This window comes from Sodiomyces alkalinus, assembly GCF_003711515.1.
Source record: "Sodiomyces alkalinus F11 unplaced genomic scaffold SODALscaffold_2, whole genome shotgun sequence".
Lineage (NCBI taxonomy): Eukaryota > Fungi > Ascomycota > Sordariomycetes > Glomerellales > Plectosphaerellaceae > Sodiomyces > Sodiomyces alkalinus.
Window position 1 is genome coordinate 893,889 of NW_021167080.1, and position 20,399 is coordinate 914,287.

General features: G+C 41.1%; 1 protein-coding gene across 1 annotated transcript; it reads right to left on the minus strand.

Moving 5' to 3' along the window:
• Nucleotides 1-17,956: 17,956 nt before the first annotated feature.
• Nucleotides 17,957-20,383, minus strand: SODALDRAFT_329838 (alpha/beta-hydrolase). Its single transcript, XM_028611058.1, has one exon. The coding sequence runs from the start codon at nt 20,132-20,134 to the stop codon at nt 18,305-18,307; it is 1,830 nt and encodes a 609-aa protein (XP_028467973.1). The 5' UTR covers nt 20,135-20,383; the 3' UTR covers nt 17,957-18,304.
• Between the last annotated feature and the right edge of the window lie 16 nt (nt 20,384-20,399).

Genomic DNA, 20,399 nt, shown 5'->3' on the forward strand with positions numbered 1-20,399 from the left:
CTTCCTTTATAGGCGTTAGTTAGTTCTTTAAGCCACTATAGCTTCTCCCGGTATCCTATCGAATCTTACGCCTCTATAGCTTCTTCCGGTATCTAACTATTCCGGTAAGCTCACTATGCTCTTTATTATACTAAGTGCTTAATCCGTGGCTAACTTCGTTCCTTAAGATAGGATTACCTTATTCTTATAGCGTTCGTATAGGTCCTGCTATTCTATTATCTGCTATTAAACTATAACTAAACGATTACCCTTATCTATAAAGCGTTTAGGTTCTTAGCGAGGAATACCCGAATAAGGGTCTTAAGGAAACCGAGAATAGTGCCGGCCGCCTTCTACGTTGTTATCTATAGTCTACCACGGGCTATAAAGCCCTATATCCCGCGGGCTTCCTCGCCGCCTCGCGGCTATTAGCCGGGGTATATCCCCTTTAGATAAAAGGAGCCCTCCTATTAATAAGGAGAATATCTAAGGGATCCTCGGGTAATCCGACTATAGGAGTCTATTCTAATAGCGAGTCCTCCCTTTAATAGGGAGAACCAGCTAAAGGAACCTCGGGGTCCGATAATAGAATCTCTACTAATACTAGGTCGAGTAAGGGAATTAAACGCGACTCGGGTAAAAGGGGATAAAGGCGTCTACGGTAAAAGAACCCGTAGGAAATTAATTAAGGGGGTCTTAAGGGTCCGATAGTAAAGCCTATAGCTCGCGATTAAGCCGTTCTTAGGTATACGTGCGGATATACTAGTTCCGCGGTCTTCCTATTACGGTTACCGCGTCTTTAGGCTCGGCTTCTTAGTATATAGACGGTTAATTGAATAAAAGCGAGTAGGGTGGCTTACTCGCGAAAGAGGGGAAAAGGAAATGAAGGACGGAAAAGAAATAAACGTTCTCCGCGAAATACGGGTAAAGGGAAGATTACGGTAAGGGGAGGCTAGCTCCCCTTATACTCCGCGGGAAATGGGGAAAAAAAAAAGGGGGGCGGAAGGGAAAGTATTAAGTAGCTTAGTGCCACGGTGAAAAAAAGGGGGGGGGGTTATTAAGTAGCTTAGTACTACGGTAAAAAGGGGGGGGGGAGGTTAATACACCCCGTGGTTCTTTTACCGGAGCTCGGGTTCTACGGAGGACGCTAGTATATAGGATAGTAATCGCTATTCTACGCCCTTAGCGATTATTAGGACGGTTATTATCGGTATAGGTTAGTATAATCGCTATCCTACGCCTAACCGGCGATTATTAGGAAGATTAATATTATATTAGAGCTAGGGATCTATAGTGGGTGCTAGTATACAGGTTAGTATACTGGCTATTCCTGCGTATTCAGCGACCGTGAATTCCTTAATACTCTATATCTAGACCTATTAAAGGGGAGGCGATTAGGGGTTTAGTACCCCGTAGTTTTATCGAGACTCTAGTTCCACGGAAGATACTAGTATATAGGATAGTATAATCGCTATTCTATGCCTTTTAGCGATCGTTACGAACGGTTAGCGTCGGAGTAGGTTTATATAGTCGCCTACGCTAACTAGTAATTATAAGGAAGGTTATCGCGGTGTCGAAGCTCGGGTTCTACGGCTAGTATAGGTTAGTATAATCGCTATTCCTACGCTTAACGGTGGTTCCCTTTATTACTCCGCGCCTAGACCTATTAAGGGGAGGCGTCTTTGCCTAGCGCGCCTCGTGTCTATTTAGTCTTAGTATACGTAGTCCGCGCCGTTAAGGGCGGCTACGCCTAGCACGCTAGCGTTTGCTAGTAAACCACGTGCCTATTTAGTCTTAGTATACGTAGTCTACGCCGGGCGGTAATACGCGAACCTTACCTAAAAGCTTAGTTACTACTATTTAATATACCCTAACTAGATATATCCCTAGCTAGCTAGTACTCTAGAACCTATAAGCTAGGCTTTTCTCGAGGGGTAACCTTTACTATAAAATATAAGATGTAATAAAGATATCTTCTCTAAGCTAAGAGGGCGCGCGCCCCCGGGACTGAAGTATCTATAGGGAAACCCCGTGGAATCCTCGGCTTCTACGTATAGGAACCCGGGGGATTCCCCGGTATTTACTAATTATACCCTAGAGAAGCTATAGTATACCCTAAAGGTACCTATAGTATACCTTATAGGTGCTATAGTATAAGCTATAGTACGCCCGTGGTACGCCCGTAGTACGGCCTGGTGTTCCCAGTGGAATCTAGGGCGTATTAGTACGTATAGATCCGGCTTGTGTTAAGGGTATCCGTGACTAGGAGCTCCCTAATGGTGTTAAGAAGATACAGGTCTTCCTAGGCTATACGGGTTTTTATAGGCGTTTTATTAAGAATTATTCTAAGGTGGCCGCCCCTTTTACAGACTATTTAAAAGGGGGCTATATAGGGATCCTTATACTTTCCTAGTAGGCCTAAGCCATGTTCGAGGAAATAAAGCTATTATTTTAGAAAGCGCTAGTTTTACGGTATTGTAACGCTGCTTTACCGATACGTATTAAGCTAGATACTTCTGCTTTTACTATTAGCGCTATTATTAGCTAGCTCGAGGATAGGCTATAGAGACCCGTTACGTTTATATCCCGTAAGCTCCGCGGCGCTACGCTTAACTATAGTATACCTAACTCCGAGCTTATAGCTATTATCGAGTGTTTTCGTATATAGGGATACTACGTGGCTTATAGTTAGAGCCTTATTATTATTTTAACGGACTACCTAAACTATCGCCACCTATCAGATAAGCCGAAGCTTAAGGGATAGCACGGACGGTGACTTAAGGAGCTCGCCCCGTTTAATTTTAAAATTCGGTACCGCCCGGGAACTTTAAATCCCGCGGATAGGTTATTAAGGAAGCCCTAATATACGCTCTATAAGCGCGCCCTGGTTACTAACCGGGCTAATGCAGTAGAGTCCTTTTCGAAGCGTTTTGTTATAGGGTATATCGGGAACCAGGGTAGTTCTTGTAATACCCCCGGCTTTAATATTCCTACTATTAACTCCCCCTTACCGAAAAAGGTGGTTAAGACGTAAGCGGATAACCCTTTTTCTGTCTTAGAGTCCTTTTTAAGGCGTTTTATTTGAGGCTATATTGGGAACTAGCGGGGGTCCTATAATAGCCCCGGTTATAATTTTCCCGCTCCTCCTACTTTAGTAATTAAGACGTAAGTGGATAACCTTGTTTTAGAACCCGCTCCTCCTATCTTAGTGGTTAAGACGTAAGCGGATAACCTTGTTTTAGTGTCTATTTTAAGGCGTTCTGTCCTAAGCCTATATAGGACTTAGTATAGTATACGCGCTATTCCCGATCCTTTTATCTTACCGGAAAGTATAGTTAATATACAAGCGGATAACTTTATCTTAGAGCCTTTTTTAAGGCGTTTTATTTTAGGCCTTATCGGAAACTAGCGTGGTTCCCGCACTACCCCTGATTCTGACTTTCCCGCTTTTAATTCCTTTACCCTGCTAGAAGAGGTTGTAGAGGCGTAAGCGGAAGACCCTTTTTACGCCTATTAGCGAGAGGCCCAGGGCGACGATACGACGAACGGATAGTGGTTTAGGAGTAGTAGTATCCTTTATTCTAAGAATTATTTTTATACTAGACTACTCTGGCCTCCGTTAAAAGGTCCTATAGTTTTCTATAATAGGCCTAGCGTGGGGTATTATAGGGTTATACGGACTATTAAGAGGATATCGGATTTTTACTTCTAGGACTATCTTCTACGGGATATACGGTAGTTTATGTCTATCTATAGGGTGTATTAACATACTAAGCCGCGGTATTATAAGCTATATAGCGAGCTAGCGAGTCTTTTAGTGCCTTAGCGCCCCTTTATAGAGGTATCTATTAACTTTATTACGGGCCTACCGCAAGTTTATAGCGCGACCATGGATAGAAAACAGGATACTATCCTTATAGTAGTATACCACCTAATAAAGTACTCGATTTATATCCCCTTAAGTAGTGGCCTAATAGTAGAAGGACTTACTAAGTCCTTATAGTATTACCTTTCCCCACTTTTAGCCTACCCGATAGTATTATATCCGATCGCGGGGTATTATTTACGAGCCGTTTTTAGGTAACGTTATATCCATATTTAGGTATAGCTCGGCACCTATCTATAGCGTAATACCCGTAAACAGATACATACACTAAGCGGTAGAAATTAGGATCTTAAGTATTATCTTCGCGTGCTCTGCTTATAGGAATAGGATAACTAGGTTAACCGGCTATCGGTAGCAGAATTCACCTATAATGTAGTCTAGTATTCTACGATACATTACACCCTATCCGGTACCCTAATAGGCTATAACCCCCGAGGCCCTAACAAAGTATAGCTTCTAAGGGTAGGCGAGGTCCGCGCCGCCAAAGCCAAGACCCGGGCGGAATACCTTATAGCCTAGCGCTATTCTATTTCGGACCTTACTAAGAGGGCGTAGGTCTCCTACGAACGATACTATAATAATAGCCGTACCCGGCGGAGGTTTAAAGTGGACGAGTACGTCTTATTATCCACGAAGAATATCCGATAGAAAAGACCCTCGAAAAAGCTTAGTAATAAGTTTATCGGGCCGTATAAGGTGACTAAGATTATCGGCACTTATAGCCTAGTCTACTAAGTAGGACTGCTACAGGGTATAAGGATTTATAACGTCTTCCCGGTTTCTCTATTAGAATTATAGAGGTCCCGTGATAGGTTATAGCCGGGACTTTTTCCTAAGATTAACGTTAAACCGGATTCGGATAAGTATAAGGTCAAAGCTATTCTTAATTATCGATATTAGGGTAAACGACGTTAATACCTAATTAAATAGGCAGGGTATAGCGATAAGGAAAATACTTAGGAGCCGAAGCGGAATATCCCCGATAAACTCGTCGACGCCTACTTTAAAGCGAGACTATCCGGGAACTATATAGGTTTATATATTATTGCTATAGGAGACTTTATAGATACGATATAAGGATAATATTCTATTATTCCCCTCTTCTTACGGATACTAAGACTTATTAGGAACTAAATAGGTTTATATACTATCCCCGTATCGGCTATATTAACCTAGAAAACCCTTTAGTAGGCTATGGACATAAATCCTTAGGCAGGGACCCCCCCTTAACCTAGACGGGGATTATATAGGCGTTATCGCCTTATCACTATTTTCTGACTTTTACGTGTTCGGCTTTCGACTTTTATTGTCCTTCTTTAAGCGTTCTACTCCCGACATCTATTCTTTTTTCGGGTATAACGTCCTTAATCCTCGTTCATATTCCTTAGGTATAATAGCTTATCGCCTCGAACTTTACTCTTCCCTCTACCCTTCCCTTAACTAATCGTTATAATAAAGACACGATTATATTATAATAGAAGTATAAGTGGGACTACTAGGGTTACGATACGAATACCCTAAAGCTAGTTAAAAAAAAAAAGCAAGAACCTAACCCGAAGGCTCGTAAAAAACCCGAAAAAGAATAACCGTTCCTCTATATATACTATCACGACCCCTTTAGGGCGTCCTTAAACCCCACTAACGTATCGTCTAGAGGGGTGGGCTCGCGCCTAACCGCCTCGCTATTATCCTCTATATATACCTGGCTCTACCCCGTGGTAATAGCCGCCGTTCCCCCCTTTTACCTACTACCCGCAGATAGTATCGAAGGCCGAAAAGATAGAGGCGTCTTCGCCTTCTGCTTTTTCTTCTTCTTCTCTAATAAAGGAGTTAAGGGCGTTAGAGTCTTTTTCCCCTTACCCTTCTTTACTAATAAGGTCGGTACTATATTATTATCGTCGGGTACTTTATAAGGGTCCGGCGGACCCTACGGACCTTACGGTATTATAACCCCCGATAGCGAGCCTTAAGGTTACGTAGAGCTACTACCGTCGCTAAATATATTATTATCTATAAAGCTAACCCCCGCGGGGGCTAAGGTTGACTCTGAGGTTATAGGTAGGTCTTCCTAGGCCTAAGCCTAGGCTAGGTTAAGAGTAGCTATCTACTCGAAAGTAATAGCCGTCCGCTCCTAGGCCGCGAGGTCGCGCTCGTGTAACGTAAAGCGTTATTATTTAATATTAAGGCGTTTCTGCTTAACGGTAAGACGCTACTACTATAGCCCGACGAATTACTTAAGGAGCGACTCTATACTATTAAGCCTCTTATAGATATCTTCCGCCGTTTTCTAGCGGGCGTCGGTAACTTCCTTAGCTTAACGGAGTAGCTATAGCTTCCTTAGTAGCCGACTAGTTAACCTTTAGCGTCGTTTAACCTAGAGCCTCTCTAAGGATAACCTAGTATTAAACTGCTATAGCCTAGTATTAGTAGTATATAGGATTATTAAGGGTACTATAAAGGATTAATACGGGGACACGGTTAGTAATACTCACGCGATAACTCTTATTTAGGCTACCTTTTTCGATAGCGATAACTAAAACCTTCTCTAGTTACTCGGTCGCGTTCTTATCGGTAATAAGGAGCTATTATATATATTAGAAACGGGCCTACGGAGTAGTCTATAAAGGGAGGGGCTATAGCTATAAGGATAATAAAGATATATAACTTACTACGTGGTATTTTAGGCTATTATACTTAGAGTAATAGTGGTATTTATTTATACGCCGACCGCTATCGGTGTATCGGTATATCACGGCCTTAATAGTATACGTCTTTTCCTTGAAGATAATTGTTACTAACTTACCTGTATAACGTATATAGGGGGCCTTTAGATCCCCGCCTATACCGATATCTATTACCCTTTAGCGTGGAGTGACCGATAGGGTAGTAGTCGATAACGACGTAGCCGTAGTAGGAGTAGGAGGCTTTAGCGTAGTAGGAGTAGTAACCTGCGTTATAGGTTAAGTAACCAATTATAGGGCAGACTACCTAGCGGACTATAAGGTTACTACCGTAGCCGTGGTCTTAAGCCTTTCAGAGGCCCGTATTATACTCCTAGGAGTGGCGGCGCGTTTATTATTATCTTCTTAGGAAGGTATAGTGATTATATTATATCGCGTGGTTACCTAGTATTATAGGCTAAAATTAGGTTTAGAGATACTTATAAGATAGTAGTTAGTTAATTAATTAGTTAATAAAGGCTATAAACCGTTAATACGCGATACCTTAGACTAGGTAGAACTTATTAGGCGTAGTATAATCGAAAAACTAAGTATAGAAGAGGAAGAAAAGAATAGAAAAAAAGAGTAACGGCAGATTACGAGATATCCCTAATAGTAGTTATATAGTACCTCTTTTTAGTATAAAGAAGGAAGCTACGAAATTCACGGAAGGAGTAGTAACGAGCCCTACGTAATACTAAGAGGGAGTCTTTATAAGTCGATTAAAAGGATAGCCTAGGAGGATAAAGGGATAGACTAAGGAATTAGTAGAGGAACCGGCCTAGAACCTATTAGGTTCACGGATATACTATTAGCTTTAGTAGTTTTTAGTTAACGAATTGAAGGGAGGGGGTACGTACTATCGCATAGACAGGACCACGACATGGTCCATAGGGGATCCAGGGGGGATCCACTCCCTGACTAAGGGCTTCGGGCCTCGGGTATCAGGATATAACAGGGGCGGATATCGGAAAAGACCGAATAGGATCCAAATAATATAGTACCTATAATAGAGTCTTCACCACCTAAATTAAGAGTACAAGAGACTCACACAGATATAACTTAATATAATACACATACACGTGATTTCTGCTCTACTAAGTTAATTATCCAAGTGCCTTTTGACGTGCAACACGTACTCGGGTTAGAGCCACAGCCGAAGAGGCTTTATATAGGAACTAGGCGGGGACCTATCGGGGTCCTATTATAGAGGGCTTTAGGTCGGGGTATCGGGGTTTTAGGGGTTAGACTTAGAGACTGGGTTTTCGGAGTAGCTAAAAGGCCGGCACGGACTAAGCGCTCCTAAGGATAGGAGTATTGGAGGGAGGTCGCTATATTAGATGCCGATAGTAGTGGTTATAATAGGTCCTTAGTATAAACCTATAGGGGTCTAGGTATACCTAGTCTAAGACCCCTTAAGGTATAAATAAAGTAAGTTATTGTATAGCAAATAGAATAGCCCTTTAAAGTAAGTAAGGAAGCCCTCGAGGAAGTAAATAAATAGTCCTTGAGGAGTAAAGGAGTAGAGCGTAGTCTTAAGGAGCGAGGGGGCCTCCCCTTTAAAGAGGGAGGCTAGTATTATAGGTATACTATAAGGAGTGACAGGCAACTACTAGACGACACAGGACTATTTAGGGACTAGTGGGAACTAAAGAGGGGGTATCGTGATAAGATTATTCGTTAAGTCCCTTTAAGACTCTAGGAACTGTAGAAGTGTTAAAGGTGTCTTCGTATAGAGTAGCATAATAGTGATTGACCGATACGTCCTAAGTGAATAGTGGTTCGTCTACAGGTAAGGGGTCTTAGAATACTTAGATTATTCGTTACCCGCCTTAAGAAAGAGGTCCCTGAGGCGCTCCTTTTATAGCTATCCGGGGTCTAACTAGAATCCTCCTATTTATTCCCGGCTAACTCCCTTAATATAAGACTATCACACCTAATATCTTAACCTTTATCCTCCTGTTAACTCTTAGTGGTCCCACCTCTAACTTCCTGTGGCCTAATATCTAGGAATCTAGATATAGCCTCGGCCCTTCTAGGTCGTGGTAATATCCCTCGTGGATACTATCTCTTAGCTATATAATAGCGAGACTATAGCGACAACCTATTAATTCCAGATATACCTACTATTAGATAGGCCCTTCTAGATCGTGGACCTAAGTCGTATAGATACTATCCCTTAGCTATATAATAGCGATACTAAGGCAATAACCTGTTAATTCCTGATATATCTGCTACTAGTGGGCAGGCCCTTTAAGATCGTGGATATAAGTCTCGTGGATACTATCCCTTAGCTATGCTATCGAGATAGTGCCGTATTAATAACCGGTTAGTCCGTGATATATCTGCTGTTGTTGACCCGATAAGCTGAGTATATCTTATCGTCCCTTACTGAGTATATCCGTGATAAGAAGGCACTCCCCTTTTTATACCTACCTAAGGTCTTCTAACTAAGTGGGTGGCGAGAGGCCTTCTTAGGAATATGTTTAGGTGTAAGCTGGTTCCTAAGCTAATTAGCTTACTAGATCTAAGCTGGCTTTTAAGCTAACTAGCTTATTAGACCTCGACACGTCATATCTCTAACGGTCTAACCTGACTACAATCCCCCTATCTATATATAAGTCTAGTGCTAGTCCTGTGGTAACGTATAAGCACTATATATTCTGATAATATACCCCTCTCTAAAAAATACTCCTATCTTTTGGAGCGTAAGTGCGGATAATTAAAAAGGGATTAGTTATCTAGTAAAGGAAACCTGTATTATTATAAAACTCTTTAGGATAACCGTCTTTATTTGGACCGGGTTTTTTCTTCCTACTTAGAGTACTTAAGGAAGATAATAAGCGTTCGGCCTTTAAACCGTAGATATAGCTATATCTAACTAAGACGTTATTCGGTATAAAGGTTCTAAGGGTAGTATAATTAGTTTAAAGAGCAAAGTAAACAGGAATCTATAAATAACTATTATATAAATAAATAATATACCTAAAATATCCTTAAAATCAGTATATAAAGAGATTACCTATAGTGTTACCGTTAACTCGCACGGATCTTATTACGGTAAGAATAAAAGGATATAGGAGGTTTAATAATAGGTGTAATATATCGTCGTGGTAGATATAAGAAAGGTATACACGGCTCTCTAGGGTTAGTTAACCTCTTACTATAGCAATAATAATAATATTAACTATTTTCTCGCATAACCTTCTTCTAATATTTTTCTTTTCTAATCTAAGTATATATTCATAGCTCTTATACTATAGGTAAGTGGCTCTATATATCTCCCGTTAACGATTGATAAGTAATAAGGGGTAGTCTTTATTTATAATACTAAATAGTTTCTAATATTAACGCGCCGATATCCTTTATTACTATATCTAATAACCTGACTAAAAACTAGTTAGGGCTTATTATAGAGTATATAGAGAATCTCTGCTAGAAGAATATAGTATTACGGCTAATACTAGGCTAGTAGAATAGTATTAATAATAATAGTAATAATACTCCTACTAGAGTAGTTAACTAGGGTAAAAGCCCCGTTATTAAACTATTATCGGGTAGTAAGTATACTCCTAGTAAGTATAAAGAGAATAATAATAATAGTATTATTATAATTAATAATAATTCCTTTAAGGGGTTCTCCGAGGGGGAGGGTAGTAAGGCGGTTATAGTTAACTACAGGGAGGAAAAGGAGGATAAGGATATTACGGACTCGGACACGGTTAATAACGTTAACGAGGATAAGGATATAGCCGATACCTATAAAGGCGATAATAAGCTATAGGAGGATACTATATACACGGTTAAGGAGGACGTGGAGGGTATTTACCCCCGCGCTCCTTATAATCGTTATACGTGGCACTTCCTATATCTTAAGCTAGACGGTAGTCGTGACTATATTATCTTCAGCGCCTATAAGGAGGCGTATACTATTAATTCGTATAAATACGAGTATTACTAAGGTAATAGTTCTCGGGGTTACGTAAAGGTAAGTAATTATAACCCCTTCCTAATAAGCTACTCCGTGGATTACTAATAGACTTCTAGATAATACTTAAGGCTAAGTTACTAGGTAAGCGTATATAGCGTTATCTAATTAAAGCTAATAAACACGGCTATTACACCGATATATAGCTTATAAGTAAACCTTACCCCCTAAGAGAGTATGTCTTACTAACTTAGTAATAGGCCGAATTAAAAGAGCTATAAGTTTTACTACGTAAGGCTAAGAGCGGCTATTAGGCCTAGAACCGTCGGGGCTTTAGTAAGGCTCTTATAGTCCGCCGCGCCGCCGAAAAGGCGGTTCGAGATACTTAGTCTTATTAGGAGATTATAAAGAGTACGCTACTATGTTCCGTAGCTATAGGTAAACGTTTATATAAGCACCTACTTAGTAAGTAGCCGTATTAAAAGGGGGGGCTAAGGGGCGGTCGATATATAGTTACCGAGTATTTATATTAGGGGGGGGGACTTTAGGCCTCAAAATTTCGCTTTTCTAGTTTTTCTATCTGATATAATAATAAGTCCTTACGGAGTAATAATTAACTTTCTAGACCCTAATTTAGGAGGTTTACGGGTTCGGTATATAAATTCCTAAAGTTCTGATACGTAAGGTGTTTCCTAGACCTAGTATATTATGATTGAACTTTTAAGGCGTTCTAAGTGTTTATCTAAGGAGTATATCGGGACCTCCTAGTATAATACTCGCGAAGGAGTAATTCCGGGATATTTCGCGTAGGTTCCTAAGTATTTTCTATATACTCGTAGCCTTCCTACTTAATTAGGTATTAGCGGCGGTTTTTATTATAACGGTAGGCTAAGATATCCTTAACTTCGTACTTATCAGACTCCTAAGGTTCTACCTCGACTGTTTAGGGGACTTAGACACCGTCTATATAAGGACTTTATAGCTTTAGGAGGGAAATAGGAAAGATATAGTGAATTTTTATAGTTACTGGAAGCTTTAACTTATAGGCGAGGCTATAATTCCCTATAACTTCCTTAATTTTATAGGGTTTTAGGTATTTATCCGAGAGTGTTTTATTAGGTTACTTTTACTTAATACTCTTAGTAAAAAGGAGGATATAGTTACCTTTTTTAAACTTATAGATAAGTTTATCGGTATTATAGTACTTTATATATATCTCCTAGGCCTTCTTAATAAGGTCTACAAGTACTCTCCTATTCGTTATTAGGTATTTAATATATTTATCGGCCGATACGGCGTAGAACTTATTAGCCTTAGGGAGCGTAACGTTATTAGGTCCTCGGGGGGTATAGCCTATAAATACTATAGCGGGGGATTATTAAATCGTAGAATACTACGTAGTATTATACGTGAACTAAGCTAATAAAAGCTACTCTACCTAGTTATCCTATTAGTAGGTATAATAGGTCCGTAGGTAATACTCTAGGTTCTAATATTAGCGCTTAGTTTAACTATCGGTCTACGGATAAAACGCTATTAATAGTCGCCTCTTAAGTCCTAAGCGCCTATATAGGGTAAGCTAAAATTTACTCGTAAATAAAGAACTATAATTAGAAATAATACTATCTAATAGGCCGAAGATAGAGAAGATACTTAACTATATAAGGTTTACTAAGCCCTCTATACTTAAACTAAAGCTATACGGGATATATAGGGTAAATTTAGTGTACCGGTATATAACGATAAGAATAGCGTCCTTTTTCCTAGCTTTATATATTATAGGTAGTAGGCCGGTAATAAAATCGACTAAAATTTCCTGGAACGGACGGCCCGGTATAAAGAGACTCTAAAGATACCTATAGGGTTTATAATATTTAGGCTTAATCCTTTAATAAATAGGGTAAGTAAGGATAAAAGTCTTAATATCTTATTTTATATATTCTTAAAAGAAGGTGTCCGTAATACACCGAAGGGTCCTTATAATTCTATAGTATCTAGCTATAGGGTAGTTATAGAAAGTCTATAATACTTATTCCCGGAGACCGGAGTATTTCGGAATAAAAAGCCTATCGCGGAAAAAGACTAGACCTTATTTATTATAGGACTACGGGTTAATCGGGTTACCTTCCCGTAACGACTTATAAAAGGGGTCCTTTTATTAGGCTTCCACGATATTATCCTTAAGACTAGGTAATAATATTATTATATCTTCGTCAGGGGTAGGGGTAATATTACGGGTAGCGTGAATAGGTCCTACTGTAAACTTTTACGTAAATACTTTAACCGGCTTCTATCACTCTATACAAAGGTTAAGACTTCCTGCTATATACGAGGGCTTCCTCGAGAGGCTATATATAGGGTTACTAATACCTAATCAGTATCGTATAATAAAGTCGTAAACTACTAACTCCTTAAGCTATCGGGCGTACTAGGCCTTTACCTTAGGTTTTTTAAGAAGGTAGCGGTGGTTTAAGTAGTCCGTTAATACCTTTACGGGGGTCTACGCGTAGGTACTATAGTATTTTTATTATCGAAAAGCTTCTATAATAGCTATAAGCTTAGTGTCCAGGGTAGAGTAATTTAACTTAGGACCTTATAGCTTCTTAGGGAAGAATATTATAGGTCTCCACTATCGGTCTACGTTAAGTTAACTAATAACTACGCCTAAGGCGAAACTCGATATATCCGGCTTAATCCGGATTAATAGTATTAGATTAAAATATCGAAGAATAAGCGCCTCTTAAAATTTCTAGTATAATAGCCGAAAAGTATCCCGCTCCTTAGAGGTTAATACGAAGACCCTTACTCTTCCCCGTCTTTTAATAGGTTAGTTAGTAGTGCTATAATTTTAGAGTAAGCTTTAATAAACCGCCGGTAAAAACCCGTGAATCCTAAGAAAACCTGGATCTTCTTAATCGTGTCTAGCTTTTCCTAATCTCGGATAGCTTTTACCCGTTTAGGGTCTATAAAGATACTATAAAGGCTATAGATAAACCCGAGGAACTCTACTTTTTAAATCTTAAAGATATATTTCTTTGGATTAGCGTATAAGGACTATTCCCGTAACCGTTATAGGATACTCCGTATATATCGCCGATACGATACTATATCTAAACTATAGATTAGGATATTATTTAGGTAAATAACGTAAAAAGTGTCTATAAGTCCTTATAGAGACTTATTAATATACTATTAAGAGGAGGTAGGAGTATTATACAGACTAAAAGGTATTACTAGATACTCGTAATAACCGTACTTAGTCCGGAATACGGTTTTTTATTTATCGCCTTCTCGGATCCGTAGCCGGTAATAGGCGTCCTTACGGTCTAACTTTATATAAATCGTTAAATAAGATAAATAGTCTAAAATCTTATAAATTAGCGGGAGTAGCGTATAATCCTTCTTAGTTACCTTATTAAGTCCTCGGTAGTCTATATATAGTCTTAGCTTTCCACCCTTCTTTAGGATAAAAAGGATAAGGGCGCTTATTAGACTAGATAAAGGCCGGATCTATTATTTCGCCGAAGTATCTTTAATATACTCCCTTAAGACTATAAGTTCCTCCTCGGCTAAGGCGTAGATAGGACTAAAGGGGGGCGATTTACCCTTATTAAGTTTAATTACGTGGTCCTACTTATAGTATAGTAGGAGGCGACCGGCTTTAACTATATTAAAAATATTAGTAAAGTCTTAGTATAGTTTAGGGAGGGTATCCTTATTAGGGGGGCTAGGGGGGTTCTAGATATACTCCTAGTAGTCTTAAGGAGGGTTCTGGGTAGTAGTTATAATCTTTATAATCTAGCCTAAACGCGTAGGATAGACGGCCGTGGTAGTCTATACTATTAAAGGGATTACCGTAGTAGCGCGGTTAATAGCCTTACGTAGCTAGCGGGTTATAGTGATAAAAGCTAATTCGGACTTCTAAAGACGAAAAGTCCCCCTCTTATCCTTCTAGTAGATACTAGGACTATGGGATTAAAGCTATAGGAGACTAAGGATACTCTAGGCGCTATTAGGATCTAAATCTATGACGTGAAATATAATAGTTTCGGCTTAGGTCCTGCCCTAACTATCTATAATCTAGTAGATTAATTTTATAATACCGTAGGTCTTTACCTACTAACCTAGTACTAACCACGAGATATCCTTAGTAGGTCCTAAGGGTTCGTAAGCGGGTAGGAGGCTAACGCGGTTAATAACGTCTAAGTCCGAACCTAAGTCTATATAAGTATAGTAGGAGGTTTATTCGCTATCTTATTATATACCGCCTTATTGTAAACTAAGTTATACCTTTAGGGGACTATAGGAAAGAGGTACTAATATAGATAGCGCGCGTTCCTATTATAAGGGTTTCTGAGAAGGTATAACCTATACTTAACCTATTATAGTATTTCTCTTAGGATCCACTAGTACGGAATTAGTATTAGGTAACTTATTCTAGATATTATTCTAAGGCCTATTAGCGTTCTAATTCGTCTTCCTAGGGTCCTTTAGGCACGATAAGCGATAATAGCCTTTTTCGTGATAATAAAAAGACTCGATTTCCTTAATAGGGGGTAATAGCCTAATACGGGGGTTCTTCTAGGGTTAATCCGATATATCCTTATCCTATCCTTTACTGCCCTTAGTGTTATTCTGGTTATAACCACGTAAAGGGCTTAACTATCTTTTCCGCTTATCGTTATACTTAGCCTATTAATAAGCTAATAGGGAAGAATAAGGCTAGTTATTATCCTTAGTATCCTGGATTAGGGTAACCTAGGCCTAGCGAGCGGCTATATAGAGCTCTTTAACTAACTTCGGTAACCCTTTAGCACGGATCCGGTCTTTAAAGGGCTTTTATAACTTATTAAGAATTAACTATATACGAATTGTATCGTTAAGAATAATAGGAATTTCCGTGAAAAGTCTATTTATAAAGTCTAGGAATCTATCGTAGGACTAGTCTAGTTTCTGCCGTTTACGGTCGGACAATAGTTATTCCGTGATAGATATCTCCCGGGTATTATCGTTAACTAGTAGATTAGCGAGGAACTTCTCTATATCTTCCTAAATAGCTCCTCCTTTATAATTTATATATCCGAAGGTAGTCCTCTAGTATTAACGCTATAATGACTTAGTAGTCTATAAAAGACTATTAAAGGCGTAGAAGATTTTAGATACTTTAGTACGAAAGTGGTTAGGGTTTATAGCGATCCGGGACTCGATATCCTCGACGAAAATAAGATATCTATTATAGGATACTCTATCCTACTTACGGACGTTTATATTAATTTTAATTACCTTATTACCCTATATTAGTATACCTAAAAAAGACCGGGAGGGCTTTTAGGAGGTTATAAGGGTAATAGTATCGGGGTTAATACCGCTACGTAGAAATTCGAGCCGGCGTTCTTTCTTTTTCCTTTTAAGGCGTAGTTCGAGATAACGGGTCTCCGCTATAAGTTTAGTATCTTAGAGGTCTATTATAGGGAGATTCTAAAGGTCTAAGTAATCACGTCGCGTTATATAGTTATCCCCTTATCCTTTAGTATTAGGAGTATTAGGATTAGGGGTATTATCGGAGGGAGGAGGGGGCGAAAGGGAAGAGGATCCTTTGTCGTTATTATCTATAGGTCCTATAGGAGGGGGAATTAACGGATTAGCGCGTTAAGGTATAATAGCCTCCTAGGGTTCTGCTAATAACTGGTTTTTAGTATTACGTGGGTCGGATTAGTCGTTATAATTCCTATTAGTCGTTATACCCGTGTAGAACGGAAGAATAAATAAAATATTATAAGTATACTATAAGGAGTAATAGGTAACTGCTAAATAACACAGGACTACTTAGGGACTAGTAGGAACTAAAAAGGGGGTATCGTGATAAGATTATTCGTTAAGTCCCTTTAAGACTCTAGGAACTATAGAAGGCACTCCCCTCTTTATACCTACCTAAGGTCTTCTAACTAAGTGGGTAGCGAGAGGCCTCCTTAGGACTAAGTTTAGGTGTAAGCTAGTTCCTAAGCTAACCAGCTTACTAGATCTAAGCTAGCTTCTAAGCTAACCAGCTTACTAAACCTTAACGCGTCGTATCTCTAATAGTCTAACCTGACTACGATCCCCCTATCTATATATAAGTCTAGTGCTAGTCCTATAGCAACGTATAAGCACTATGTATTCCGATAGCTAGCGATTAATCTAATTCTTTAGCTATACCCACGTTCTAATCCCACTATAATCCTGTTATAATTATACCTGGTTTCTTACTTAACCCTACCTTTTTACTCTTTACGACTACCTATTGAATAGAACCACCGCTATAGCTGCGGAACTATTAGCACTACTATTACTATAGAGATACTATCGGCACCGCTATTACTGTAGAGATACCCTCGGCACCGCTATTACTACGGAGATACTACTAAAAGATATCTATTAAAGGCTACGCCCGCGGGAGATATAACTAATAGCTACGCCTATAGGGGGTGGATTTAAACGTGTTATTATTATAGGAGCTCTTCCAGAGCGTCTCCGCGATAGGATTAAACGGGCGGCGATTAACCTAATCGGACTAATTAGAAGCCGGGGATTAAGATTACAGGGAACGAATTAAACGATTAAGAGGATCGGGTTAAGAGCGTTTTTAAGAGCCTTTTCGAGGACTATTTTCACGATAAAAAGGATTAAGAGCTATTCAGTTTAAACCGAGGCCTCTAATTAGCTAATCGGCCTGGAAAAGTGGATCTGCCCTAACTAAGGGGGTGTATCGTATCAGTATAAGCCTCGGGGATAGGCATAAGCCTCGGGGGTAAGTATAGGCCTCGGGGGTGGAAATAATAAGGGTGGACCCACGGTAAAATACCAGATAGGATCTAAATAGAGCAGTACTTCCGGAGGAGTACTACCCCTTATAAAAATAGGGCAATCGGTCTCGCACACGTTATAAGTTAACATAATACACACACGCGAAGATTTCTCCCAAGTTAGAAGAGTGTATTTAACCTGCGATACGAGCTATCTTATTAACGCGTTGTTAAATTAACTAACACGCTTTTAGTGAAAATTATACTCTAATCCTAGAAAGGGATCCATAGGTGGTATGTAACCCGGGAAAAGGGATAGAAGATTAAGGATTAGAGATCCTATTAGGTTTTTAACCTGTTTTTTTCTTAATGACGGAAGTAGCGGCTTATAACCTATAAAAAGTGTGATATAAAAGCGTATATTAAGTGTGTATAAAGGAAGCTATCTAGATTGCTCGGCTAAAGCCTTAAGGAGGTTTAGCTACCTAGATACGGTAACCTGATTAGTTGGCCGTGTGCACAGACCACCACCGCAATAGTATATTGTAGTTATTACTTTAGTATGTATTTAAATTTATTTTAAATGGCTTTTAGCTATTCTCTAAAAAACTACGTATAACCTTAGGTAGTTTTTATTTTATTTTAACTACCGTAAATATGCGTTTATATCTTATCATACAATGGCCTTGTTAACGCGTCTAAAAGACAAACAAGTATTATGCCTATACGTTAATGCGTAGAAAAGTCCGAACTAGTTTATAATCGTGTCGAACACATCGTCTTCGAATCCGAGCAGACCTAGGACAAGGGACATAGCACGAATGCATGTCAAATTTGATTGCTTTGAACAGGCCATGGTCTTGTAACTGGCGGTCAAAGCTGATGCCGTAGGAATAATACCTCTTAGCTCTAAATAAACCCAACGCCAATCCCCGAGTTCCATAACGCCCTACGTCCAATGCTAATCCTCAAATGCTCGGAAGAAGCTACAGCCATTTCAAAATGCCCTTTATATTTCCTCGGGTTCCCACTCAATTACTGCCATATCCCACTCCCGGCACCACCCAAACCAGCTCCTCTGCCGGCAGGTTGGCTCCAATGGGGGGGCTTTGGAGATGGGGGATGAACTTGGTGCTGTTATGGTCGGTGCTTCGGTAATGGAAGGGCTCGCGTGGGAAGTCGCCGAAGTTGGGTCGTCGTAACATCCCCAGAACCGCCCTGGTATAAGACAAGTAGTCGTTGTCTCAGACGTCGTAGTGGCATCGGTTGTCGTTGTCGTTGTCATTGATGCCGTCTTGTCCTTGCAGCCGAACCATCCCGGAGTCTCGCATGTGGAAGTCGAAGTCGAAGTTACACTAGTCGTTGACGCGATACCTGTCGTCGTCTCATCCAGGCATCCCCACCAGCCAGGTGTCTTGCAAGTCTCTGTCCGCGTTCGTGTTGTGGATGTCGTCGAGGGCAGAGATGTCGTAGTAGTTTCGGTCCCGTTGCTCTCGTACATCTTCCATTTGGCGCAATCGCGGCATTCGGGCGTCGAGGCGCACTTGGGCACTTCGTCGTACTGCAAGATGACATCGTTTATAACGGACCTGATACGGTGCGTCCCGATGCCCACTCTCCACCCTTTGTCGGCAACCACGTCGTACACGCATTCCTGTCCCGTATGGCAGGCCGATTCCAGCGCGTAGCCAGCAAAGGAACACGAGGCCGTTGCCCCATGGCAGGTTCCTATGTAGACCGGGTCTGCGGTGTGGCCAAAGTGGAAAGCCCCAGTATTCTTGCGCGCCTGGGGCAGGTCTTGCCGAGCGCCTGGCGGAACTGGCAGGCCTAGCCGCCCGGCCGCCAGCGCTTCTGGAACTGCTTCAAAAGTGACGACGGGTAGGCCATAGGTCAAGCCCATGAGAGAACTGACAGCCCCGCCAAGAGAGTGCCCAACGAGCCAGACGTTGGAATGAGGGTACAGCTCGGTAACGTTCGAGTACAGCTCCCGGGCGGCTGCGTAGTACCGGTGCTCTTCTCGGAGAGCCTCGACGACGCAGGTGTTGTTGCAAGTATAGGTCGAAGTGGCACAGTCGCAAACTTGATGCCACGTCCACTGTCCCTGCTGCGCGCAGCAGCAGCTGAAAAACAAATTGTCGTTGACCTTGTCGTTTGTCGTAGTCCCTTCTCCGTCGAAAACGGCCATGCTGGTGCCCTTGAGCCCTATCACGATGGTCGAGTTGGTCTCGTCGGCGAATACGTGGCCACGCAGTCCGTCATCCTCCCACCCAAAGTCCAAGTCTTTGTGAAAGGGATCCCCGACATCCTCCCAATCTGCCTCATCCTCGTTCTCCACGTAAGCGTTCGCAGCCATGAGGGCGAGGCTCAAGACTGTGTTCTTGTCGGACGTATCCGGACCTGACGTTTCATCAATAGTCCAGGCTGTTGGGGAGAGTGTTGTGACATATCCACGCTCACGGGCAGCGGCAACCATGGGGTCGACGGTCGATGGCCGGCGGTCTACCAACCTCTCTATGTTGAGGGGTACACTTCGTGCTCTCAAAGGTCCTAGCTCTTCTTTTTCGTATTCATCCTCTGCTGCCAGCCAGACTCGTGGCTCAGATCGAATGCCGACGTCTTGTTTCCGATGGAGTCGAGGGTATCGATACGTTCCGTGATGGTAGATGTGTCGGAGCTTGAAGGTGTGCTCTGCTGGTACAGACGGTGGCGGATGGAGTGGTGATGGGAGTACGGGTCCTGGAAGAATCACAGCATCTTCAGGACTCAGAGCATCGGAGAGAAGCGGCGCCACCCCGACCAGGAGCCAGAACAGCTCCCGTCTTCTCCAGTCGAAGTGCATGGGTATCGAAGCGGCAACAAGGAGAAAGGGGCACGGATCCGAAACGGTGGAAGTTCCCTTGGTGATATGATTTTAGATCGAACGACGCAAATTTCAATAAAGTCAACAAGCCATTAGAGGGAGAGCCAAATAGCAATCAATGGTGACAGAAGGTGAGACAGGAACTTGGTATGGCGTTGTGCAGAAAGGAAGTAAGTAGCTACCATCATGATGCAGGCCACTCTGCCTGCCTAACAAACTCCGTTGTAGGGAGGTTCGTTGACGT

Coding starts and splice junctions, on each gene's coding strand:
- SODALDRAFT_329838 (XM_028611058.1), bottom strand. CDS start 20,134: ATGCACTTCGACTGGAGAAGACGGGAGCTGTTCTGGCTCCTGGTCGGG.